Genomic DNA, 27,996 nt, shown 5'->3' with positions numbered 1-27,996 from the left:
TGTGATGTCATTCTGAGCATCTGCGCATGCGTGAGCGGCGAAACCCGGAAGCAACCCGTCCTGTTACTTCCGGGTCACCGTGGGACGCAACCTGAAATGAAGTAACCTGAACCAAACGTAACAAGAGATATGACTGTAAGTGCTGTATATAAATTCACCTCTTGTCTCACAGTTCCTTATACTCTTTTAGGGGTCAGCACAATCTGCCATTTAAAAAAAGAAAGAAAAAAGAAATTTACCTTTGCAACCGAGACCGAAAGGCACTCACCCCAAGGAAGGAGTCAACATTCCCTTTTCAAGAGCAACACCACAGAGGCACTGACTTAATCCCTTCCTGTCCTCCCCTGTTCTTTTCTGTACCCACAGAAAAGGCCATGGCTGTGGTTGCGTCTATTCTGTATCAAGTATGAAAATGCCACACAATGCGCTGGTGGGCTCCAAATTCAGCTCCCCGAGAACCCCAGCTTTCATTTTAAACGAACAAAGGGCACATTTCTAGAGTTTACGCCTGTAAAGACAAGCTTGAAAGCAATGCCTCGTGAAACCTCCAGAGTCTAAGGAAGCTTCAATAGAACACCCATCGCTGTAACTTTGAGGGGGTCCAATGTGAAACAACAATAAACCTTAGATAGCAGTAATCTTCAGATATAGTTTTAATAAATTGCTAACCACAATTTCGCCAAGGGTTTGTCAGTTATCCCAGTGCATTAATTGACCAGAGCACCAGAAATCAGGGGCAGATTTATTACTTCACAGAAATACTGCTTTTCTTTTCTTTTTACCCTGAAAGTAAAAAAGGGTACAGATTTATTTTTAGATTTTTAAATCAAAGCTGAAAATTCAGAAAAGAGGCTCAGAATATCTCTGAGATGATTAAGGATAGACCTATACGCCAAGCCTATGATGAAAGCCTGGCTCACTATGGCTTTCTGCATTCAAAAGAAGGGAGTTGTTGCTGCTGCTGTTTTAATTTATATATCACCCTATACCTGGAGGTCTCAGGGTGGTTCATAGAACAAAATCCAAATATAAAACCACAAAATATATAATCAAAATCAAAACAACAACCCAATAACACCCCCCAAAAAAACCCCCACATTTTAAAAGGGTATAGGATGTCAATCAAATCAACCAAAGACCTGGTTAAAAAGGTATTCTAGCTCTGAAAAGCTCGATATCTGCCTCTTCCCAATGGTCAAGCTAATGCAAAATAAACTATGCAAATTAATTTTGCATATATATTGCATAATTTGGTCAGGTTACACAGAACCCTGTGTCCAACAATTTATTTATTTATTTATTTATTTATTTATTTATTTATTTATTTATTTATTTATTTAACAAAATGTATATCCTGCCTGAATGTCATAAAACCACTAGGCAGTTTACAAAGAAATATTAAAATTATCAGTAAAAACAGTTCAGAACATTTAAAAATAATTAATAATTTAACATGTGTGTGTGTTTGTGTGTACACACCCTGCAACAATTATGTGTCTGGAATCTCAAGACGGGCTCACTTAAACAAAAAAGTTTTAAGTAGGCACTGATAAGAGTACAGCGAAGGCGCCTGCCTAATGACTATAGGTAGGGAGTCCTGCCACGCTAAAAGACCCATTTCATACAACTATGGAATGAGTATTATGTGGCACCAGTAACAATGCCAGTTCTGCAGATCGAGGTGATCAAGTGGACACATATGGCATTAGGCAGGCGTGGCCAAACTTGGCCTTTCAGCTGTTTTGGGACTACAATTCCCATCATCCCTGACCACTGGTCCTGTTAACTAGGGATGATGGGAGTTGTAGTCCCAAAACAGCTGGAGGGCCAAGTTTGGCATAAGGCAATCCTGCAGGTACACTGTTCTCAAGCTCTTACTGTATTTTTCACTCTATAAGATGCACCAGACCAGAAGACGCACCTAGTTTTTGGAGGAGGAAAACAAGAAAAAAGTTATTCTGAATCTCAGAAACCAGAACAGCATGAGGGATCGCTGCGCAGTGAAAGCAGCAATCCCTCATGCTGTTCTGGCTTCTGTGATAGCTGTGCAGCCTGCATTCACTCCATAAGACACACACACATTTCCCCTTACTTTTTAGGAGGGAAAAAGTGAGTCCTAGAGAGCAAAAAATACAGTAAGGACTTTAAATACCAATAGGTACACATTGGACTTGCCGCAAACTGCAGTTTCTGGGTCAAGCACTAGGAAAGCCGCACGTAAGAGTACATTTATGCAAACGTTTTTAAATTTTACTTCTTGAAAGTTTAAGCACAGAACAGACAGCAGCTATGATCACAGCTAGCTAGCCTTACTAGCTAGATCTGCCATTTCCTTTCACCCTCCATGGCAACCCAAATTAAAGTCCAAGAAGACTTCCCTTAGTATTTCCATCTTCTCCGCCCACCCCAAGTCAGAGCTAAGGTCAGAGTTGTACAACCCCCCCCCGCGTCCCGTCCCACACTTCAGCTCTTTGTGTGCTCCTGTTTGGAAGTGGCGTCACCCTGATCCTGGAACAAAGGCCAAAAGGAGTACCTCTGGCACTCTGCCAACACTGGGTGGGTCCAGCAAAAGGTTTGGATCCAGACCTGATCTTAGAAGTGAACACCCAGGTCTGCTGCCAGTCTGAGACACCTGGGACAGAGAGATACCAGGAGAACAGCCAAATCTGCATGCCTTTTATTGTGAGTCTTTGGGAGCTGGCAAGAACCCTTTCTGAACAAAAGAAACAATTTCCCATCACGGCGTGGCGGATGGTTTGAAAAGGCGAAAGCGGACAGCATCGTGAAAGCACCATCTTAAAAACTGTGTGCGATTGCTCACACACATGTGCATACATACAAATGTGCGCATGTGTGTGGGAACCCTCTTTTTAGAAAGATGCTAGCTAAATGTCAACCATTGTGATTGACAGCCCATCTGTATAACACAGAGATCCTATGTTGGATTGCCCTGTGCAGAAGCCACATATTGCTCCCCACTCTTGGTGGGAGATAAACCACCCACCATTTTGCGCTTTTCAGGGGCAAATAAATATGCAATAGATCTAGATTGTGTGTGGAATAGATGGGGGGGGGAGAGAAACAAGTACCGTATTTTTGCCTCTATAAGACACACTTTTTCCCTCCTAAAAAGTAAGGGGAAATGTGTGTGCATCTTATGGAGCGAATGCAGGCTGCACAGCTATCCCAGAAGCCAGAACAGCAAGAGGGATCGCTGCTTTCACCGCGCAGCAATCCCTCTTGCTGTTCTGGCTTCTGGGACTCAGAATATTTTTTTTCTTGTTTTCCTCCTCCAAAAACTAGGTGCGTCTTGTGGTCTGGTACGTCTTATAGAGCGAAAAATACGACACTCCATCTCCATTGATTCTAGAATAAAACGCTGTGTGTGCACAGCCTAAAACCAGCAGTTCTCATGTGTCAATTGCCATTGTTCCATGTGCCTTTTCTCTTCAGGAAGGCCTCCATTTTTACTTTGCCCTCCAAGTCCACTAACTCAGTGTTTCCCAACCTTGGGCCTCCAGCTGTTTTTGAACTACAATTCCCTTCATCCCTGACCACTGGTCTTGCTAGCTAGGGATGATGGGAGTTGTAGTCCAAAAACAGCTGGAGGCCCAAGGTTGGGAAACACTGCACTAACTCATCCCCACAGGTTTGAGAAACAGGGATAATTCCTTGAACTCGCTCTCTCAAGCCACCTCTGCCTTTGTCTTTGCCTGAACTGGGTAAGGGAGTAGTTTGTGTGTCAGCTACTACCTGGGCGGGTGCAGAGAGGACCTGCCTGGGCAGGATGATTCCCCGTCCCCTTCCAAGGGACGGCTCCCAACCCAGGAGGGTGGAATGAAAGCAGTAATGCTAGCAGCTAAGTGGAAAAACTGGCTGAGCTGTGGAAGCAGAGGGGCAGGGAAGGGTGGATGTCTGGAAATGTTTCCCAGTTCTTCAGCTAGCAAGACAGAGAAGTGCAAGGTCTACCAGGCCTCAAGCAGTTGCCCTGGAACTTCCAAGTGGGGCAAATTCCTTTTACAGGACAGAACAGCCTAATGAGAAATCCAAAGAGGAACATCCTGAGGAAATTTTGTCAGTATATTATCTTCCCTACACCTCATCACAGTGAATACTAGCTCTTAGCTGAAATGTTGGGAGAGAGCAGATTGCAGACTAAAGAATTAGGTTTAGCTGGAAGTCATTTTCTGTCATAAGAGAGGAAGCTGCCCTATAACCAGGTTGGGCTTTTTGGCTGCTTAGTAAAGGTAAAGGGACCCCTGACCATTAGGTCCAGTTGTGACCGACTCTGGGGTTGTGGCACTCATCTCGCTTTATTTGCCGAGGGAGCCAGCGTACAGCTTCCGGATCATGTGGCCAGCATGACTAAGCCGCTTCTGGTGAACTAGAGCAGCGCACGGAAACGGTGTTTACCTTCCTGCCAGAGCGATACCTATTTATCTATTTGCACTTTGAGGTGCTTTCGAACTGCTAGGTTGGCAGGAGCAGGGACCGAGCAACGGGAGCTCATCCCGTCGCGGGGATTCGAACCGCCGACCTTCTGATTGGCAAGTCCTAGGCTCTGTGGTTTAACCCACAGCGCCACCCGCGTCCCTTTTGCTTAGCCCAGTATTGTCTACCAATTGTACTGGCTGGTGGTGGCTCTCTCTCCAGACCCCCCCAGCTCTTGCACGATGCCTCATCCCATTTTTTAAGTGAAGATGCCATGGTTTGAACGAGGAATACTATGCATATACTCATCTTCCGCGACATATTCCCTTGACTTAGTTGGTACCGTATTTTTCGCCCTATAGGACGCACCGTCCCATAAGGCGCACCTAGTTTTTTGGGGGGGAAATAAAGGGAAAAAAATGATTCCCCCCCCCAGGTATAGGGCTGGGGCGGGGGAGGCCCGAGCTTCCCCCGACCCCAGTCCCCAAACAGGCAGCTCTCTGCAAGCCGTGGGAGCCCAGGGCTGGCTCCCGCTGCTTGCGGAGAGATCCGCGAAGCCTGTACGCGCTGATCTCAGTGGGCGCAGGCTTCGGCATGCAGGCAACTCTCCGCAAGCAGCGGGAGCGCTCCTGCCGCTTGCGGAGAGGTCCGTGAAGCCTGTACGCGCTGAGCTCAGCGGGCGCAGGCTTCGGCATGCAAGCAACTCTCCGCAAGCAGCGAGAGCGCTCCGCTGCTTGCGGAGAGGTCCGCGAAGCCTGGAGAGCGAGAGGGGTCTGTGCGCACCGACTCCTCTCGCTCTCCAGGCTTCAGCGAAAGCCTGCATTCGCCCCATAGGACGCAGACACATTTCCCCTTCATTTTTTGAGGGGAAAAAGTGCGTCCTATAGGGCGAAAAATACGGTACTTCAAAAGCAATTTGAGGATGGAGTGTATGGAGTGTACGACCAGCTACATTTTTTACAGCATGCTTGTTTTGTGTGTGTGTGTTTATAGTAAACTGTTTTGGGCAAACAAATGTTTCATTGGCTGCCTTTAAAGGTTTTTGACTGTGTTCCCTTTTGCCGTTTTTCTCATGGGCTCTGGTTGAAACAAGTAGAACATAAAAAAATATATATCCTACTAGTGCTGGGAAAGAGAGTTGGGATTTCCTGTCTGAGCTTCCAAAGCGCTTCAGGACGGCCCTGCAGATACAGGTGGCCTATACAGCGATACCACCCTGACCCAACTCCTACGCCCCAGAGGTGCCCAGTTTAAAGAACTGGGAGACACTCATCGAGTGAATCAGTCTCAGTCACGCACTTCCACGTCCCAGAAACTGGCTCCAAAACTTGGAAGGAAATAAAAAGCAGGTGGAAGGACAGGTATGTCAAACTAGTCTACTTACTTTATAGTCAGAGGGAGAGTGAAACAGAAAGACAACCTGGGAGTTGCGCTTGACGTATAAACACCAATGGGAGTCAGATAAGCTGTTGCGCCCCAGTGAGTTGCATGCAATGAGTAAACTTTCCACACCTTCCACCCTGCGAACTCTGGCGTGCTCCTATCCCGAGATCTCCTCAGGTACCCGCCTCCTAGCTTGCGCCATTATGTACTTACCAACACACCTTCCTCCATCCTCCTCGAAGCCAGCGATGCACACACAGCGGCCCACCAGGACCAGCCACTCCCCATCGGGACTGCAGTGCATCTTCGGCGGAAGCCCTCCGTCCTCGACTGCGTTCTTTAAGCAGACACCAGACACTTCTTCCAGTCCCCCCGAAACAGCTAGCTTCTCTGGGAAGTGGGCCAGTCCGCGCACTATGTCTGAGCAGGTCTTGTAGTAAACTCTCACGGAAACCAAGGCAACGCAAGCCCCCGAGTTCTGAAAGGCCAGGTAGAAGCCACGTTGCTGCAGGTTCTCTATGTGGCACACCTCCATGTTCAGCTGCATGTCACGCGTCATGATGTCCTGCGCTGTGAAACTCCGGTCTCCTGCCACAGTGTTGATCTGCAGGAGGAGAAAATGGGCATGAAGTTTGCACATGTTCAGCAGAATCAACTTTCCCCTGTAATATAGGACTTAAGAAGAAGAGGAGGAGTTTGGATTTGATATCCTGCTTTATCACTACCCAAAGGAGTCTCAAAGCTGCTAACATTCTCCTCTCCCTTCCTCCCCCACAACAAACACTCTGTGAGGAGAATGGGGCTGAGAGGCTTGAAAGAAGAGTGACTAGCCCAAGGTCACCCAGCAGCTGCATGTGGAGGAGCGGAGACGCGAACCCGGTTCACCAGATTACGAGTCTACTGCTCTTAACCACTACACCACACTGCAGGTGAAGGTTTCACACATCTCAATGTTCACCTATATGCAAAAACTCCCACTCTTTGTTTATTATTTATTAAATTAATGTACTGCCCTTCATCCAAGGAGCACAGAGCAGTTCGCAGTATGAAAAGACAAAAATACATAAAATGGTAACAAACTAAAAACAACCCTCTCTCCAGTTTTAAAGACCCAAGGTTTCCCGGATCTCCAGCTGCTGTTGGACTACAATTCCCATCATCCCTAACCACTGGTCCTGCTAGCTAGGGATGATGGGAGTTGTAGTCCAAAAAACAGCTGGAGACCCAAGTTTGGGAAACCCCAAATTAGCCCAAAGACTGGGAGACAGGGAATGTTTTTCCCAAATTGTATTAAATTTAAGTAATTTGGACAGATTAAAAAATACAAGCACATCCAGGTTTATCTAGCCTTCTAGCCAATGCATAGGGAGATTTCTTTTTCATGTGGAAGATCATTCAAATATGTAACAACACCCACAGCTGAAAATGATACACCCCAAATTCACCAAATTCTTCAGAAATCAAACAATATAAAATGGCTCCTGAGCCCTCCAAAGATAGCTGTATCACCCATACACCTTCCCATTCATAACCATCAGAGTGAGGAATTTGGCTTAACCAGTAAGTATTTCCATCTTTCTAAGGTTTAGCCTGGTTTTTGTGCTAAGCCAGATAGGAGGAATTTGTGGTCTTCCAGCTGCTCTTGGGCTACAATTCCAATGAGCGTCTCATGGAATGGTGAGTGGTCAGGGATGATGTGAGTTGTAGTCCAACAACATCATACAAGCCACAGGTTCCTCATCCCTGGACTAAAGAATTCCCTGCCATGCAGTATGGTTCATAATGGGACTAATGGAAGATTTTTAAAAACTACTTGCTAAATGACTAGAGTATATTAGAGTTGAACAGTAACATTGAATCACATGCACGTATTTGACACAGAAATGAAAGATGGCTAGAGAATGCTCAAAAAATCATTGATGCTGCATCTAACTCTGAATTAACTGAAGCGTGATTGACTACTTTCCTACAGCAAGACTACGTAGCGAAACCTGCTGGGAATAAAGAACAATTCATTCAACTGCTACCTCTCTGGTTTGGATGTACTGTATTATATTTACATAATGATCATAAACGTTTCAGAGTATGAGTCAAACTGGTTTGAAAACTGTATCGCAGGTCAAATGGAATGCAAATAATAATTCATAACATTATCAGCAAGTAGATAATAAGCACACATAGGATATCTGAGACTATATCATCCTTAAAAAAAAAATCAAGAAAGAAGATCTGAAGTTTACATAATTGGTTTGTCAGACCTGTGTCCGGCAGGTTCTGACAGGTACCTTTAATTATATAATGGAAATATTTAGAAGAAAGACACCAGCAGGATCACTCCAGACGAGTGGGACTTGCCCATACTTGTTGCACTCTAGATTTTATTGGCTAAAATCCAGAGTCCATCAAGTCCAGCGTCCTGTGGTCAGCCAGATTGCCTCCAGGCAATTCACAAGTAGGGCAGGAAGGCAACGTCCCTGGAGTTTGTCTCCAGCAACTAATATACAAAGATACACTGTCTCTGAACATTGAGGTTCCATTTAGCTATCATGTCTAATGGTGTGTTCGGTTCTGCACAATCTTCTAGACCAGGCTGATAAACAGCTACAGCTGCAATCTTACATAAGTAATCTTTGGTGAAAACAGAGACTTCCTTCTGAGCAGACATGCATAGGATTGCAGTAGGAGGCTGTTCTGACAATTTTTCTTTTTAGAAGGAGGAGAGAGGAGGGGGTTGAGCTGCCCTGACAATATACCCAATATTCACAAGCCATACAGAGCCCACTGTGCAGCTGTGTGGAATGTGGCCCTTGCACAGGTGTTGTTGTTGTTTAGTCGTTTAGTCGTGTCCAACTCTTTGTGACCCCATGGACCAGAGCACACCAGGCACTTCTGTCTTCCACTGCCTCCCACAGCTTGGTCAAACTCATGCTGGTAGCTTCGAGAACAATGTCCAACCATCTCGTTCTCTGTCATCCCCTTGTGCCCTCCATCTTTCCCAACATCAGGGTCTTTTCCAGGGAGTCTTCTCTTCTCATGAGGTGGCCAAAGTATTGGAGCCTCAGCTTCAGGATCTGTCCTTCCAGTGAGCACTCAGGGCTGATTTCCTTAAGAATGGATAGATTTGATCTTCTTGCACAGGTACCACAACCCAAATACAGGAAAGCGTAATGCTGCAAAGAGAGAGGCCCAATGCCTAGATCAGTGACTCCCAAACTTGGGTCTTCAGCTGTTTTTCGACTACAACTCCCATCATCCCTAGCTAGCATGACCAGTGGTCAGGGATGATGGGAACTGTAGTCTGAAAACAGCCGTAGACCCAAGTTTGGGAAACACTGGCCTAGATCCATCTCCTTAGCTGTGGGAAAACGACCCCAAAATGCTAAAACATGAAACAGGAGTGTACAAGGGACCCTAACTTGGAAAGAGCTTGCATGGAAATCGAGGCAGAATACTTCCCCAGGTGAAGGTGTTTCAAATCAAATTACAGTGGTACCTCAGGTTACATACACTGTAACCTGTATCAAGCTAACATTGGTCAAAAAGGGGCAACTGAGCATCAATTACTTAAAGCAAAAGTTGTCATACCCCAGCTCCCAACAGCCTCAATCAGCTTAGCCAATATTTGGGGGCGGTTGGAATTCGGCTGCAACAACATCTGGAGAGCCACATGCCCCCCCCCTAATTTAAAGTATTATTTTCACAGAACTGTAATGAAGAGAGACTTGGCTGCACAACCTTCACCAAGACGAAGGGAGATACAGTGGTACCTCGGGTTAAGAACTTAATTCGTTCTGGAGGTCCGTTCTTAACCTGAAACTGTTCTTAACCTGAGGTACCACTTTAGCTAAGGGGGCCTCCCACTGCCGCCGCATGATTTCTGTTCTCATCCTGAAGCAAAGTTCTTAACCTGAGGTACTATTTCTGGGTTAGCGGAGTCTGTAACCTGAAGCGACTGTAACCTGAGGTACCACTGTACACAAGAGGACAGTCTTGCTTTTGTACACCACTCCTTCATTTCAGTAGGGCTTGTGCAAAAAAGACTTTCCTACTCCCTTTTAAAGCCTTCCAGATGTTGTTGGAATACAACTCCCATCATCCCTGGCCATTGACCATGTTATGGCCATTGAACATGTCCTATGCCCTTTTTAAAATGTGGCTCTTTGGGGGACGGGTTATTGGGTTGTTGTATTTATTTTGATTATATACATTGTGGTTTTTATGTTGGTCTTTTCTGTGACCTCTGGGTATAAGGCGGTATATAAATTCAACAAAGAAGAAGAAGTATAAGGTAGGGCTTTTTCACACAACTGTAGAGTTGGAAGGGACCACGAGACTCATCTAGTCCACCCTCTGCAATGCATGAATCTTTTTGCCCAAGGTGGGTCTCAAACCCACGACCCTGAGGCTAAGAGTCTCACGCTCTACCAACTGAGCTGATGGTACCTGGGAGTCTAATGAAATCTGGAAGGCCACAAGTTAGCCACCTCCATTTTAAAGCTTTGCCTGAGCCCCCAGCATAATTTATCTCTTCTCCTTGTTGGCTTCTGCAGGGAAAGATCTTGCATCGTTCCCACCTTTGCCCTTCAGATCAAATGACGCACTTATTTGCTTCACATTGACCACTAATTTCCTTGCCTGACTGGCTTCTCTTTCCACAATTCTTATGGGCCATCCACCTTCCAGCTGTTGTTCTTTCTTTGATTATAGTGCTGCCTGCAGTGTTAGATAAGTGCTATTTGCTCATTTCACCCATCCACAAGGACAGGTTGGTTGGTTTGTTGTCTTAAAAAACGAAACAAAAAACTAATTATTACGTTTAATCTGAAAAATGCTCCAGGCAGGGAAGGAAAACTTTATCATGGTGTCTTGGGAATCCAGCAAATCAGTACTCAGCCAGAGGTGGAACCCAGGGGTGTGTGCCAGCAGTGGTATGCGTCCCAGAGGAGTGCGCTGGCAGCGGGGAGCATCCCAGGGGGGTTAGCCGGCGGTGGCGAGCGTCCCAGAGGGGCTCCACCAGCAGTGATGTCACCCCCCCTCAAGGATGACATCTGGGGCGCGCTGCCCCCACCTTTCTCCGCCTCTGCACTCAGCACAGCCTCTTCTGCTTCAGATTGACAGGACTCGTTCCTTCCAGACTTGATCCTCAAGAGAAGAGGATCTCTTGAGTGAGGAGAAGATTGTACATTTGCCCCAGTTGACAACAGCGGCTCCTGTTTGTAGGAGTGGCCTCTCTTTCGAAGGGCCTCTTTCGAAGGGCAAGAGTGGCCTCTTTTCGGAGAGGTAGTCCATGCCGCCTTCTATAAAAGGCTTCCCTGTCTTTGTGGAATACCTGACAATCTTTAATTGTGGTCAAATAATATGCAGTCAGAAACAGCCAAATGAAGAACAACTGGTATATTTTCCCTGTCTGAAAACTGTCTGCCTCCAAGACGCATTTTTTTCTTAATCTGACTGAAGAGCACATTGGTGCAAATAGCTCCCCACTTGTCCATCTGTTTGCAAGGAAGCTGTTATGAGCATCTGATCACTGCGGTATTTGCACTTTTGGATGCTCTGATTCCCAAGGATTTGGCTTTGCTCCAAGTGTCACTGGAATTCGGGGGTTTCCACACTGAAAATGCTCCTGAAAACCTTGGCTAAGGGCCCCTTCGCATGGCAAGTTTTAAAATGCAAATCTAAGATCTTTTAAATATACACATAGAATGTGACTGTGACAAATTAAAGCGTACAGAAACAGATTATCAAAAAACATAGCCGTCAACTTTCAGGTTTGAAAATAAGGGATCAGCAGCCTCACCTGTCCCGGAGACAGTCTACGGGATATCTAACAATCCGGGACAGCAGTGGGAAGCAGGGGGAAACGGTGCTGAAATAGGGAATTTCCCGCAAAAAAAGGGAAGGTTGACAGCTATGTCAAAAAAACCTGTGACTAGCCATAGCTCCTTGCTGTGTACACTCTGTGTCAAACAAGGTCGACTCATGTGTAATGTGTAAAAAGATCCTCAGGGTTTGTCCATACTTCTGCTTGTCCCAAGCCTAGAAAGGATGAGTCCGAGTGGTTTTCTGCTTAATCCACACTTTCTAGGCATGGGTCCAAGTGGTTTCCCCCTTTCCCTGCTCCTTTTCGACTGTAAACTCCCTTTTAGTGATAAAACATGAATTGCTGATTGCTCCAGTTGAGTGCATAAGAGTGGTTCCCCCCGCCTCGCAGGGAAAGCCACAGAACAAGAGGAAATGTGGAAAATGTTGTACCAAGTGTACACAGACAGCATTCCCCACCCCTTTCATTAGAAGGCTCTCCTGTTTGCATCACAGCTGAAAACTGGAGCTTTGGGGAACAGAAATCCAAGGGGCGCTGCCACAAGGCCAGAGGGCTCAGTACTGACTCCATAGAGTGCTCATTCCTGAGAAAATTTATCTGGGTGGGCCCATATAATAATGTCTACTTCCACACCCTGTACAAGCTTCATGGCCTTGCTCCACCCTGGGTTTTTTTTTGGGGGGGGGTTTGCTTGCTTCCTGCCACATCCCTACCCAAAGCCTTTACTCTTGCAACTCAGCCACCCAAAGGGCTCCTGTTCTCCCAAACCATTCTGCTCATTCTCATCTCTCCTTCCCCTCTGCTGTTGTTTAGACTGGATGTTCCTTCTGCTCTTGAGTAAGCCAAGTTTTGAAAACTTTCTGTAGCTCTGCAACCCCTGCTGACCTTGGTGAAGAGAGCGCGGCGGAACTGGATGCCAACGTCTTGCTCCGACTCCATGTAGTAGAGGTTGAATGTCTCCTTGCAATTGACCGCCTCTCCTTTGAAGCTCTTGCAGTCCCGGATGGTGAATTTCAGCTCCACGTAGATGCGGGAAAAGGCTTCGGCTCGGAATATCCAGTTGGTCCGAAGCCAGTGGTCAGTATCGCCTTCCGAGAGCACGCTGCAGTCTTGATACATGTACATTGGAGTGCCATTTACGATCTCCTGCACCTCACTCCACTATGGGGGGAGAGAGAGAGAGAATGGGGGAAGAGTCATGTTAGCCGAGAGTTTTATCAGGCTGTCAAAGAACTCATGCTTTTTTGTTAGTCCTATGATGTATGCCAATGGATTAATGTAAATATAAAGAATGAATTAAAAATATAAGGCAAATAATCTTACAATACTACGCAAGAACCAGTCCACCACACACCCCGCACTGTTTAGCCTCCCTGCCATCTCCCCCCACCCATGCTGTCAAATTTTAGAATGCAAGTTCCTTCCTGCCATTTTAGAATGCAAGTTCCTTGGGGGCAGGGACCTACCTCTTTGTTGTCATCCTTCTAAACTGTCATGCAGATTAATGGTAAACTATATATGTAAATCAGCAGCAGGTGGATACCAACAGTACAGTGGTACTTCGGGTTACAGACGCTTCAGGTTACAGACTCTGCTAACCCAGAAATAGTACTTTGGGTTAAGAACTTTGCTTCAGGATGAGAACAGAAATCGCACGGCGTTGGTGCAACAGCAGCAGCGGGAGGCCCCATTAGCTAAAGTGGTACCTCAGGTTAAGAACAGTTTCAGGTTAAGAACGGACCTCCGGAACGAATTAAGTTCTTAACCAGAGGTACCAGTGTACTAAAATAAGCACCATGCCCATATAGCAGCAAGAGACAGTCATCAGATCTCTTGGAGTTGTTACTTGAACATAGCTGGGTGAGTGGGGCAGGGGGGCTAACAATTTGAGGAGAGCAGCAGCTGCTGAGCAGACCCAGTGCAAGGAGGACAAATGGCAGGTAGTTTAATTCTTTATTGACAAAGCACACACAGTTGATCCTATGGTGCACAGAACATGCACACGCACACTTCTGACGACTAAGGAGCTGGCCTCCCCTCCCTAGGTTTGTGCTATGAACTGGATGGTTGGAGCAACAGTGTAATCATGGCTCTACGCATGGGCATAGCCCATGGAATTTTTTTTGCCGGGTGGGGGGCAGAACCGACATGATTGGTCAATTAGTTAAGTATTTCTATTGTTTTACTTGATCTGGGGGGACAGCTGCGCCCCCCTGGCTACACTCACCTAAACTTAAGAAGGCTCGTCTGATGGGGTGCGTGCAAGCAAGCTGCGACTTCTCCTACACAGAAGTTGCCACTGTGCCTGTCTCTTCAGTAAAAAGGTAAAGGACCCCTGGATGCTTAAGTCCAGTCAAAGGCGACTATGGGGTTGCGGTGCTCATCTCACTTTCAGGCCGAGGGAGATGGCATTTGTCCACAGACAGCTTTCCGGGTCATGTGGCCAGCGTGACTAAACTGCTTCTGGTGCAATGGAACATTGTGACAGAAACCAGAGCGCACAGAAACACCATTTACTTTCCCACCGCAGTGGTACCTATTTATCTACTTGCACTGGCGTGCTTTCGAACTGCTAGGTTGGCAGGAGCTGGGGCAGAGCAACGGGAGCTCACTCCGTCGCAGGGATTCGAACCGCCAACCTTCTGATCGGCAAGCCCTAGAGGCTTAGTGATTTAGACCACAGTGCCACCTGCATCCCGTCTCTTCAAGCCCCTCCTGGTCCTGGGGGACAGAGGGGATTCTACCACCTCACTCTCTCAGGACCATCTCTTCCTCCGCTCCTGGCACATCCTGCTTTTCCTCCAGTCCCGGCTCCTGCCCCACAACCTACACCCTGTTCCCCATCTCCTTCTGGCTCAGACTCTTCCCCTCCCTCTAGCCCTGGCTCCTGCCTTGTGGGAAGCACAAAAAAGAACCCCATTCCCCTGGGTGAACCTCTGGCCATGCAGCCTCTGCCGCATTCTCAGCTGTGGTGGCTATTGCTCAGAAGGAAACCGCAGAGAACTCCCTGCTTCTCCCCCTTTCACATTTCCAGGCAGGTCATGGCTGCTTCAAGCCATTTCCTACAACCCCTTTTGGAGGAGCAGGATCCTTCTTCCCTGCAGGCCACAAGCCTATGGCTCACAGCACCTACAACTGGCTCCCTGCCAACAGAAGGGTGTGCATCCAGCGCAACTCTCCAAGCCTTCCAGTTCTGAGGTGCTGGGTTGCTAGTCACCCAGCCTGCCCTGCAGGAATCGACAAGGTCTCTTATCTATGAATCACCAGTGCTTTCCTGAATTAAGAAGTTCAGAAAGAGGAAGTTCTTCGCAGGGTGTGGGAAAGAGCGTAAGTTTTATATAGGTTTATGTGGGTGGCTAAGTATATCCTCTTTGTGAATTACTGCATTAAATTAAGCACAGAAAGCAAATTTCATTGAAGAAATCAGTGTTTGTGTATGTGTGTCATGTATGTGTGTTGCAAGTTGAGATACACAGGTTTTCGACTATCTGTATACCAAAGGCACATATTACGGTATGTAGCATTGCTGTTATTAATTAGAGCGATAGATTTATTAGAAAAGACAAGATCAATCCTCCTTCTTCTGGGAGAAAATTTTAGTCTAAGTACTGTGTTTAAAGTGGGCATCCATGCGGGGGGGGGGGAATCCATTTAAAATGCAATCGCAGGCAGAAAAAGATACAACAATAACAATAACAGCACAACATATTTATTTCCTGTGTGCCTTCTCCTTCATATTGGCTCCCACTGGAGACAAACAAGTTTATTACGAATGCTAGCATTGCCAAGCCACAGTTGTTGTCCTTGCCAGAAGGAAGAAGCTGGATTCCAGGGCTTATTGCCACTACAGATTCATATTTGTTGGTTATGGCAACCCTGAAAAACCTGGGGGGGGGGGGGTTGTAATTCGGGGATTACGAGACTTTTCTGTTAGAACTCACTAGCCCCTCTTGTGCAAATGTAAGGAATTACTATTTAAATAGTCTGAAGAGTGTAAGGTAAATGTAGCTGTCTGCATATTACTTTGCCACAGTGATAGAAGCTGCTTCAATATAAGACAACGGGCCAAGTTACAATTTTGTATTCTTCCGAGACCTTTGAGAGAACCCTACTTCAGATTGAAGCAATCAAGCAAAGGCACTCCCTTGAAAATTACTTCTCTGGTTCTATTTCAAAAGAGCTTGTGATTTAAGACCACCACCCGCTATCAGGAATTTTGTAATTTTGGCACAGCCCCTAAAGGGTTATTTTAAAAGGGAGCATTAGGCAAATGAACTCTAAATTGTGCAATTGCTGTCTTTTGATGAACTTCTCCCTGCATGCAGAGACAACATCTGTGGTGTTTGGGGGGCCTGCTAACAGACAGATGAGCCGTGGTGACTCTGTGGAGTCACTTCTGGATATTACACCCCACTTGTCTTTCTTCCACAATCCCAGTCTAGAGTGAGAGCACACTGCTTCTCTTAGGTAACACAAAAGCAAGGCAAATGATACCTGATAGGGTTGATAAAGTTATGGATGACACGTCAAGGGAAGCTGGAGAAGAATTTGTTGGCAGGATAAGAAACAGATTAACCAGGTTTGTTATCCCACTCAACTCACTCAATATGAGCTCATTTGCTTAGCTGCTTCCTGTAGAAAGAATCACCTGCCCTTAATGGCTAAGGCTGAAGCATTAGATTGATTCATATCAGGATGCGCAGCAAGGCAGGGCTCATAATCTGGCAGCAGAGCACATCCTGCACATATAGATGGCGCCAGATGAAATCACAGGTATTTCTAAGTATAGCCTTTCAGGTAGGAAGGCTGGGAAAGAAGTTTGCAGCACACCTTGGATTTACAAAGTGCCTTTTCCAGGAAAAGGATTTAACGATCATTTCCAGGAAAATGATTTAATATATTTATCGTTTATTTTTATTTAAAGTATTTTTAATAGCATCCTCCAGTAAAATTCCCAGGAGAGTTTACAAGAATGAATGAAAGAATTGAACTGTAGACACAAAGGGCTATAGTAGGCTTATAAAACTTATAAAAGCGGCACAAAACAATACTCAAGATTAAAATCTGATGGTAAAATAAAAGGGCATTTGCTAGACACAAAAGAGACAACAAGGAAGATGCCAAGCAAGTCTTTCTGGGCATATCTTTCCATAACTGGGCCACCAAAACTCAGTAGCCCATCTAAGAGCCATCCATCTCTACTCAGATGGCAGGGGCACCCATAGGAGAACCTAGATTAAAGTCCTTTGTGTAGGACAGTGGTTCTCAAATTTTTTATGTGGGCCACACTTTCAGATTAAAAATTTGCTCGTGCCAGAGAGAATTTTTTTACTGATAGGAAATACACTGAAAAACAAAAAGAAGCAATTCCCAGCAGTGCTTGACTTATAACATAGAACACATCAGGCCTCAACAATTCACCCAACAGCTCAGGACCAGACAGAATTATGGACATTTCCATAGACTGATCTATTTCAATTGTTGCATCCATAGAATAGCGGGTATGAGTGATTTTTTTCCTTCTTCAAAGTGTTTTGCAAACATGTCATATCAGAGAGCCTCAGAAGGTTCCTTAACATCAACAGATGGACCAGATTCCAAAAGCTTTTGGAAAAGCTTAGCTGGGGCTTCTGCAATGCAGTAGCATCAGAGTGTGGTTAAGACTCAGGAATTTCCCTAGTAGAAATCTCACCCTGGTCATTCTCTTAGGTCCTGCTTTGAGGCTTCCTACATGCATCTGGTTGGTCAAATGTGAGAACAGGATGCCCAACCAGATGGACCACTTGGTCTTATGTTCTAAATCTTAAAAAAACTGAGTGGCCTTAGACAGCCACTCATCTACAGTAATGCAAGTATAGAACTGCCCGCCTTACAGTGCTAAGAATTTCCTAGGTGATGTTTTTGAATTTGAATACTCTCTCTGCATAGGCATAATGATGCTTTCCTGTAAGTGATAGTTATCCTTTCAAGTGCAGTCATAACTAGGGCTGCAAGCTGCAATTCATTTAATCAAGAGATTAATAAACCCAAGGCTTAACGGCTTGATCAGTGGGAGCCAATTTCAATTGACGAGGGAAATTTTAATTGATGGATCTGCAGGTTTTAGGAACATATCTCTTGTCACGTCACGCCCCCAACTCCTTTTGAGGCCCCTCTTGTGTTACTGTTGTGTTACTGTAAAAGGGAATGAGAATTTAAAATGTAACGATGACCCTTCCTTCTAACAGTGAGATTTTATTCATTAAATTGCTAGTTATTTTACATTTCGTTCAATATCTCAAAAGGCTCCTACACTGAAATAGTGGCAATATGCATGCTTAAAAAAAAATGAATCATTTATTAATTTTAAATCAACTAAATATTATTTAATTGGTTGACAACATTAGTAATAACTGCCAAGGTGCACAAAAGAGTTAATATGTGTCTTATGGATCATGCATACGAAGACCACATCCTGTTACTATTTATTTACAGTATCTAGAATTCCAACAACTAAAAACAATTACTACTGGGTGTTAATGTAAACACTGCTTACGCTGTATCACTGCCTCCAACGGTGGCCTAGCAGATGTTCTTGGAAAGCACAAAAGCAGAGCATGAAAAGGAAATTATTGGAATTATTGATGAATGCCATAAGAAATGATATTAAAATAAAAAGTATCTCATTAGGGGGATTTATGAATCATGTCATAAGGAAATCATTATATAAAACAAGGACAAAATATAAGGATCTTCTAGAACCGAAAACACCATGGTGGGCATCACCTCTAGAAGCAATTACAATAAAAAAGAAAAATATGGAATTAGAATGGGCCACATATAAAGATCTGATTGGGGGAAAGATAATAAATTGGTAATTAAAGGTTATGAGGAAATTAAACAACACCTTACGGGTGGGATCCTATACCATCAATTGCATGAAGTGTTCAGGACAGATAAGAAAAAAGGTTTCTCAAACGAACCTTCATTATTAGAAAAAGTGTTATTACAAAAGAAAACCAAGGTAATATAAAAAATGTATGATACATTATTGGAGTCGGAGGTCAAAGACGAACAGGTCAAGGAGATAATGATCAAGTGGGCTTTAGATATTGGGAAAACCATTAACTTAACACCATGGGAAGAACTATGGAGAAAGAACTGGAAATTTACAGCCTGTGAAGTATTGAGGGAAAACCTAATCAAGATGTTTTATAGATGGTACTTAACACCTACCAAAGTAGCTAAAAAGTATAAGACAAAAACAAATCTGTGCTGGAGGTGTGGTAAAACAGAGGGAACATTTATACATGTTTGGTGGACCTGTAAAAAATTCAAAAGCTTCTGGAACACAGTGTATGATGAGATTAAAAAAAATGTTTAAGTATAACTTTATGAAAAATACAGAAGCTTTTCTACTAGGGATAACGGACACTGGTATAGCAAGAGAAGATCAGAAAATATACCTCTATGCCACAGAAGCGGCAAGGATCCTAATTGCTAAAAACTGGAAAAAAGAAACTGTGCCAACAAAAAAGGAATGACAAGATAAACTGTTAGAGTATATTGAAATGGCTAGATTAACAGAGGCAATTAGAGATCACACTAGACAAGAGTTTCAAAAAGCATGGGGAAAATGCAGAGAATACTTCGCAAAACAGTGCCCTAAAATACATACCTGGACTTGTTTCGATTAATGTCTGCAGGAGACTTTGTGGATATTTAAGTTATAATTAGAAAAATCTTAATAATTATTCATAAAGGAAACAGTTTCTAATAAGTAAATAAGGAGGCCAGATAAAGGATAAAGGAAATCTTTTATTTGGTTGTTTGTATTGTTGTATGTTATGTTCACTGTATGTTATGTTCACGTTTAATGAGGGTGGATTTGTGTATTGGGGGTGGGGGGTTTGTGTTATGTTGTAAATAAAATTCCAATAAAAATTTAAAAAAGAAAGAAAAGGAAAGCACAAAAGCAGAGCATTAAAAGGAAAAAGGAAAGCTATCTCAGGTCGCTCCTCCCTGTTAACTGGTATTCCAAAGTAGAGTGCTTCTGAACATAGCTGATGTTGTGTATTGAGTCAAAGGATTTTATATCTGTATTATTATTGTCTGTATTGCATTAGGGTAAAGTAACTGCCTTTTGGTTCCAGAGGGTACAGCTACTATTGGTTCATTTAAGCTGCTGTATTTGGATCCTCTGTCTTATTGGTTTCCTCCAAAAGGCAGGACTGTGATTGCCTGATATTGTTCCCTCCAAAATGTATCCTTTCTAGCTAGTTCCCTGTCCCTATAAATGTAGCTCTCCCCTCCCCAGGTCTCAGTCTTGTTGCTTTAATAAAGAAGTGTTACTAGAGAACTGTCTCCAGCATATTATGTCAAGAGAGCTGAAATCACAAACCCCACGTCACAACAGCTGACACATGAGTTAAGACACTAGCAGAATCCACAACCTATATGGAAGCTAATGATGTGGAATGAAACCACACTAGAGGAGGAATGTAGAATAAGCCCCCTCACCCCCCCCCCCATTTTAATTAGGAATCTGAGATTGCTGAGATCATCTCAGGTCCTTAGAGCCAGCCAAATTGCATCGCACTCCTTGTTGATTTGGTGACCTGCCCGGAATACAATGGGTGAGGCTTGGCTTGCTTACTTTGAACTTCCAGCCTTTCCTGCTTCTCAAGTGTACAGCAGAACAACGATGCAAGCCAAACCTGCTGAGCTATTAAAGTCTGGAGTATCTAAATTGAATAATGCATGTCCCGAAAACAGGGCCATTAAACTGGTAAGTTACAGTGATGACAAAGTAATAACCCCGACTAGTCAATCTCTTGACTTATCTACATAGCTGTTATCCTGTCCCTAAAACACCATCATCTGGCACACACAACACTGTCTGTGAATGCTGAAGTAGTTACTCCTGACTTGGTGGAGACACGTTTTCTGCTTCTCAATATTTTGGTTCAAGCCCCCGGGTGGGATCCTCTGCCAGAAGGAAAGAAGCTGCATGGGGAGTCCACAGCTGTGTGCCAGAGAGCACACCCTGCACACATAAGAACTGGTGTGGTGAAGCGATTACAGATTCAAACCCAGTTTCAAATCCACACTCAGCTGGGAAGCTTTGGTTAGCCACTGTCTCTTGGCTTAATCTATTTCACAGGATTGTTGAGAAAATAAAACAGGGCTGGAGGAGAACCATGAAAGTCACTCTGTTCTCCTTGGGGGACAGGGTGGGATTAAAATGTACAAAGATCCCATGTTCAAACCCTGGCAATTCCAGTCAAGAAGGATCTCGACTAGCAGTCCAGAGAATGAGCTCTTTCCCTGAAGACTTAAGAGAGATGCAACTAAAGGCTGCATTGATCCTTGGCCTACACTCTGGGGACGGCCTACCAGAAATGGATGTAGCCAGGGCTTTTTTTTCCAGCTAGAATTCGCCAGAACTCAGTTCCAGCACCTCTCAGGTGGGCACCATTGCCATTATAAGAGAACAAGGGAGGCGTTCATGGCGAGTCCTAGCACCTCTTTCCCTAGAAAAACAGCAATGAGTGTGGCAGAAAGTGTGTCTGAACACCCCACATTCTTGCACTCAAGCACGTTCCGGTACACGCCTTCTCTTCAGGTGATCTGTGTTATCATCCCCTTTCCCACTCATCAAAGGATATATGAATAGGGAGTGGGCAATTTGCTTTGAATTTGTATCTCTATCAGGGTGCTGGGTTGTTAAACATCACTGCCCATTCCTGAGTTGTGCCTCTTTAATTTTTTGTTGTTTCTCTTAAAGGTAAAGGTAAAGGGACCCCTGACCATTAGGTCCAGTCGTGACCGACTCTGGGGTTACGGCACTCATCTTGCTTTATTGGCCGAGGGAGCCGGCGTACAGCTTCTGGGTCATGTGGCCAGCATGACTAAGCTGCTTCTGGCGAACCAGAGCAGCGCACAGAAACACCATTTACCTTCCCACTGGAGCGGTACCTATTTATCTACTTGCACTTTCACGTGCTTTCAAACTGCTAGGTTGGCAGGAGCAGGGACCGAGCAATGGGAGCTCACCCCGTCGCGGGGATTCGAACCGCCGACCTTCTGATCGGCAAATCCTAGGCTCAGTGGTTTAACCCACAGCGCCACCCGCGTCCCTCGTTGTTTCTCTTAGTATAGGGTAAATTGGTAAGACAGGGGAGGAGGGCAGAAAAATTGCTTTGAGGGGCTGAATCAGGCCCTCAGACTGGGGGTTAGCCACCCCTGCAGTAGGAGCAGGATTCTGACCACTGGGGCTGGTGGGGTGGAGGGCAGGGCAGACAACTGCAGGTAGAGGTAGTGGTAGCTGGAAGTTGCAATTGGCAGAGCAATTACACAGGCACAAAGTTTAAGCAGAGAGGGAGAGATTGGGGAAACAGAGGTTATGGAGAAAAAGGCTAATGGGTCTGGGGGAGTGCTGTGCTGCAGTAAAGGAAGACTTTTTTTTACCAGCATCTCGTCCTTCTCCTTCTTTAAACTAAAGCAACACAACCTGATTGCTCCTTCTGTTGCTTCCCAACAGAACAGCAATGTGGCTAGTTCAGAGCATCCTGAATACATGCTGATCGGGCCCAAGGCCGCCAACAAGAGTAAAATGAGGGAGAATATCCTAAATACTTGCCATGGATTAGTCTTGGGTGTTGATCTCGAACTAACCACTCGCTGGAACTTCAGCAAGCACCAATGTGCTGATTAGCTAGGTGTCTGCAAACTCATTAAATAAGGTTATCTGAAGGACCAGTAAGTCTTGTCATCCTACTTGAACAGCCCCTTTTTATATAGAAAATTGCTTCCAAAAAAAAAATCGGGATTTTCTTATGTTCAAAGTATCTGGATGGGACAGCCACAACTGTACATTATGGGCAGGCATCTAAGAGTGTTTGGAGTTTAGACTCCACACATGTACACACATCGAACACTCAAATTATTAATACAGTATCTGTACAGCACTATCACTGTGTATGATGCTCTACTACAGAATAATAGAGCAAACAAACATGAAGAAATATTGAAGCATGCCTATAATTACAAAGGATGAGTGACTGTATTAAAACAAACAAACAAATGGAATGGTGCCTTTAGAAACTCCACAGAAATTTCCTGTAGGAGAAAACTATTTATGTTAATTACCAATTGCTAAATATAAAATTTGCAAAAGAGATGATGACTGTGTTATGTTTGGCAGAAGCTAGATTGAGAAAATGCATTTCTTCTACTGTAGGTGAATCATCTTCAGATGAGACTAAATTAAACATTGTCATGTTCTAGCCCAAACCTGTTTACCTGTTTTGGCATCTGTGATTCCCCCCCCCCCCCCGTGTCAATCTTGGGCCTCCGCAAAGCACCCTAAATGTACCCTTATCCCAAACCTTACAGGCATACCCTCTGCCTGGAGTCAGAGATCTCACAAATCAAAGCACTTATCCACTTGATGATAAACAGATGTTACTTTAATAGTGTGATTAGTAACCATGGCTGTTGCTTTTTAAAAAATTAAATATTAGGTATTTGCAGGAGTGGGTGGTTTATTGTGACTGCAGCACATGAGGAGAGGCAGTTTAAACTAAAAAAAAATTGCCCCATCCCCTTGCACCAATTAGACACGGGGGGGGGGCGGGGGGAGGTGATTCCCATTGGTATCAATGGGATTTCTACATGCGTGTGCGTGTGTGTATTTGGAAATAAATGTTTCCTGAGGTCATATGTAGATCTCAATGAACTTTGAATAATTGGCAAGAATTTGACTATTTGTGCAGAAAGTTTTATCTGTGGCCAGGAAGGTGGAGGGAGGAATGCAATGAAAAATAGGTGTGTCCCCCGCCTTTTTGCGAAAAGGAGCTGGAACAGAGTTGTGGAGCAAGAGAAGATTAGGAATAGTCTCCCCCACTTTTGGGGAGGGTGACAAGAGAACATTTTGGTTGCACAGCATAGTGGAAAAGAAGGCAAATTCTAGGCAATTCGGGCAGAGAATGTGGCTGTGGAATCTATTCTCCCTAACTTGAAGGGAATAGGATGCAGTTACAGATAGGTAGCCGTGTTGGTCTGCCATAGTCAAAACAAAATAAAAAAATTCCTTCCAGTAGCACCTTAAAGACCAACTAAGGTATAGGATGCAGTTTCAGTGATGAGGTAAAAGGCACTTTGCATATCCTCAAAGACAAATTTTAAGTCCCACTGATTTCACTAGGTCTAAGCGTGACTAAATTATGACTAAACACAACTAAATACTTGTGATGCTTGTTCTCTCTTAGCCGGATTGAACCCAGCAGCCAAGGTTGGAATTCCTATATGGTCTGTGCATGTGCAGAGTTCAAATTTCAGCAAATCTTTTATACCATTAAAAGTGTTGCATCTTTTGGCTAAATTACCATTTGAATAAAGGAAGGGAAGGGTAAGGAGTATATTTTAAAATAGGGTTAGATTTAAAACGAAAAGAGAAACTCAGCAATTCAAGTTTTCACCAAAACCAGCAATAGAAGTTGGTCAAATTAAATTTCTGTTAACTCAGTTCTAAGGGATCATGTTTCCTGCAGCCCAGGCAAAGGGAGTACTGCTTTCTTTATGTAGAGGAAATTGGGGTGCAGGTCTCTACAGTGGCACCTCAGGTTACATACGCTTCAGGTTACATACACTTCAATTACAGACTCCGCTAACCCAGAAATATCACCTTGGGTTAAGAACTTTGCTTCAGGATAAGAACAGAAATCGTGCTCAGGCGGCACGGCAGCAGCAGGAGGCCCCATTAGCTAAAGTGGTGCTTCAGGTTAAGAACAGTTTCAAGTTAAGAACGGACCTCCGGAACGAATTAAATACTTAACCCGAGGTACCACTGTATTAAAAAAAATTGCACTATCATTATTTTGCGTGCTCCCCCTCTGGTCATTCACGGAACATTTCACAAGGTAAAGGGACCCCTGACCATTAGGTACAGTCATGACCAACTCTGGGGTTGTGGCGCTCATCTTGCTTTATTGGCCGAGGGAGCCGGCGTACAGCTTCCGGGTCATGTGGCCAGCATGACTAAGCCGGTTCTGGCGAACCAGAGCAGCACATGGAAACGCCGTTTACCTTCCCACCGGAGCGGTACCTATTTATCTACTTGCACTTTGACGTGCTTTCGAACTGCTAGGTTGGCAGGAGCAGGGACCGAGCAACGGGAGCTCACCTCAAACTAGGGGATTCGAACTGCCGGCCTTCCGATCTTTTTTTTTTTTTTTTTTGAATTAGCAAAAGTAATTTTTTTTTTAATAAAAATTTTATTAAATTTTCACATTTTATCAAGACAAACATACACACACATAAACAAAGACAACACGTATGAAGTTTCATAACCTTACTTTCCTAACCCCAGTTCTTGACCTCCCCCCACCCCCCCTTCATACATCCTAGTTCAATTAAATTAACTCAGCAAATTCATATCTCTCATCCTTTACATATTATTATTGTATATATATATTTTTAAAAAACCTTTTACTTAGCCAGATTTTACTTATCCAATTTTCTTATAAATATTAAAACCTTTTCTAAGGTCGACTCAAGTTCCTTCCACGAATTTCCCTTTTATCTTAAAAAAAAATCATAATAATCAAACACAAAAGTCATAAAGATTTTTTTTTTAAAAAAAATTTCTCCTTCCCCCCCCCCCCAGCCCGGTTTCTGTCCCTTCCAAATGTCCCCACGTCCACAAAAACAGTTTTTAGCCTGGATTCCTCACATCTGAGGCCTTTAAGTCCCTGTCAGTCTCTCTTTGCCGATCTTGTTGGTAGCCCTCCTCATTGGTCCTCGGGTTTCGAGGAAGTTCCAGCTCGGTCTCATCAGAATTTCTTCCATCCAAAGTACTTGACACCAGCTGCTACAGAAGGTCAACCAATCCATACTCGAAGAGGAAGCCCCAGTCATATTTCTTGTTTCTTTTAAATTCAAATATTCCAAATGTTCCAGGGGCTTCCTCCCACCTCTTTCGCATCTTTCGCAGATTTGTAATCCAAGGGTCTTCTTCTTTATATTCTAACAATGTAAGCTTGTGGTTGGTAGTCTCCATCTGTACTGGCCCTTGCTCACTCTCCCCCTGTTCCAAAGTTATCTCTTCTGATTCAGCTGCAGATTTTTTCCCAGTCAAGTCCATTGTGCCTTCAGCAGAGTCACTTATTTTAGAGTTCAAGGTTATAAGTTGTTTACTCATGACCGAAGTCTGCTCCTGCAGTTTTCCCACAAGAAAAAACATTCTTTCTAACTCTGCCTGTAATTTTCCATCTGCAGCCATTGTAATGTTTCAATGTTTCCCCTAGGGGGATTCTAGTTACTTAATAGTCTTTTCCCAATAGTCCTTTACCTTGTTATTTCCCTACTTTATTTCCAACCACTTTAGTTCAAATGTAGCAAATTAAGTCCAAAAAAGTGTTAAATAGTAAAGTTTTTAACTTTCGCTGCCCGTTTGACAGCTCCTTTGACAGCTGTCAAACTCCTCGTTCCTTTTTCTCCAGCTCACATAGAGGACACCCCCGGGTCTGGGGAGGTTTAAACAAAAACTTCTAAAATTCCACTCTTACTCTCCAGCACAAATCTTCTTCTGTCAAATTCGTGCAAATATTATCTTTTTACAAAACACCAAAGAAAGAACTCTCCACCTTAGTTCTCTGATCTTTGCTTTAAATTTTCTGTAGGCAGGGGGGTGCGGACTTCCCTTTAGCACATCCCCCGATCGTGCCGAATTCAAGGATAAAATTTTTAAAGTCCAAGTTCCAATCTACTCACGGATTAGTTAAAGTCCGAATTTCAGGGAAGAAAGTCAGCGGTCTCCGGCCATGGCTCGCGGCTTCGCTCCACTGCAGTAGCGGTCTACTCACAGCACCACGCCACTCCCCGTACCCTCTCCGCAGCCTTTAAAAAGGCTCTTCGTGGGTTGGGGGGGCGCTTTAGGTGCCCGCCGAGTCACCAGGTCCGCAGGCTTCCGCGCCTGCGGTTTCTAAGGGTCCCTGCGTCGCCGTCGCGGTAAGACCAGTCTGCAATGGAGCCGATTCCCTCCGGAGCTCGGAGGGAATCCGCCATTAACCGGATTGCGCTAACCCGGAAGTCCTGCCGGCCTTCCGATCGGCAAGTCCTAGGCTCTGTGGTTTAACCCACAGCGCGACCCGCATCCCTAATTCCTTAAGCAATTCCTTTATTTATTTATTTTTTAGAATATCTAGTTGTGTCCTACCTAGTGCATCACAGGACCGAAATAACGTCTGTAGAATTCTACACCAGTCCCTTTCTCTCAGGCAGCTGCACAAAGCTGTGCCTTCCTCAAGGACGCCTCCTGGAGCTACTAAGGCCCACTGTTCTTTGCAAAAATGAAGCAAGGGGGCAAACAAACCCACTTAGAGCACTTCCCCCCGTCCCATGCACACATTGCACACACAACCATTCTAGTCTGCTTGCTCTTTTTGCAGGCAGATTCCTAAGGAGTTATCCAAAGCTTGCCAAAATGACTTTGTGGCACCCACACTGCAGTTGCTCTTGTTGCTCTCCAAAGTAAAGAGGTGAGTAAGGTGAATGAGACAAAAGGAGGTAATGACTGCCCTTACATGCAAAGCAAGCAAGGTTAGTTGAAGCTGTAATTGCGTGAGTCACAGGCTGGATTCGTGTTTGGGGATCACATGTTCCTTTCTGTACAAAGGGAGCTGAGATGGATCACCTGAAACAAGCCTCTGTGGGATTGCTCTCATGATGGTACATGTCGCCCAGATGCGGGTATTCTTGCCGAGTCTGTCACCTATAAACCTCTTTTGTATAGAGCCAAGCCATGCAATCTGCAGCTTGACATGACAAATCCTTTGCTGTTGACTGTACTTCAGATTGCAAGTGAGAGGTTGACTATTTGAGCGCTCCCACACATTAAAAAAACAAAACAACTCTCCAGACATATAAAACTAGTGTGTAAGGGAGAGCATTCTCGCCCACCTTCTTGCGTGAGCAACAGCTTTTGTTATGAGGGATTAAATATAAAATAAAACAAAATGGGGAACTTTTAAAACATTCAGTTCCTCACCTGCAATCTGAAATGTGGCAGCCTGGAAACTGATGCAGCATGGGAGGCAGCTGCACATGTGTCTCTTAGTGTGGTGGCCTCTGTTCACATTACACTTCCTTCGTATGTCCTGGGATATCCTTACCACCAACTCAGCTACCACTGGTGAACATGTGGAATTAAGATTTTTTGCCCCAACATGCATCCGTATACATTTCTTTACACTGAACCACAACTGCAATTTTAATGCCCACTCATCCACAAAAAAAGATATTTTGAGCTATTCTTGCACAATCCTTTTTTGTTTTGTTTTTATCACTCTAAATAATTTGGTGTCATCAGTAAAGTTAGG

At 44.5% G+C, this 27,996-nt stretch overlaps 1 protein-coding gene across 1 annotated transcript in view; it reads right to left on the bottom strand.

Moving 5' to 3' along the window:
• EPHA1 (EPH receptor A1) overlaps window positions 1-27,996 on the bottom strand; it is an 88,791-nt gene that overhangs the window by 31,705 nt on the left and 29,090 nt on the right. The window contains exons 3-4 of the mRNA XM_079959250.1: window positions 12,521-12,796; window positions 6,028-6,418 (exon numbers count right to left, since the gene is read on the bottom strand). Of these exons, the coding sequence (XP_079815376.1) occupies window positions 6,028-6,418; window positions 12,521-12,796 (667 nt within the window). The remainder of the gene's footprint in view (window positions 1-6,027; window positions 6,419-12,520; window positions 12,797-27,996) is intronic.

The sequence above is a fragment of the Podarcis cretensis genome (genome assembly GCF_951804945.1).
Source record: "Podarcis cretensis genome assembly, chromosome: 17".
NCBI classification, from domain to species: Eukaryota; Metazoa; Chordata; class Lepidosauria; order Squamata; family Lacertidae; genus Podarcis; species Podarcis cretensis.
Note: the sequence above shows the minus strand (reverse complement) of the source record. Positions and strands in the feature narration are given on the sequence as shown.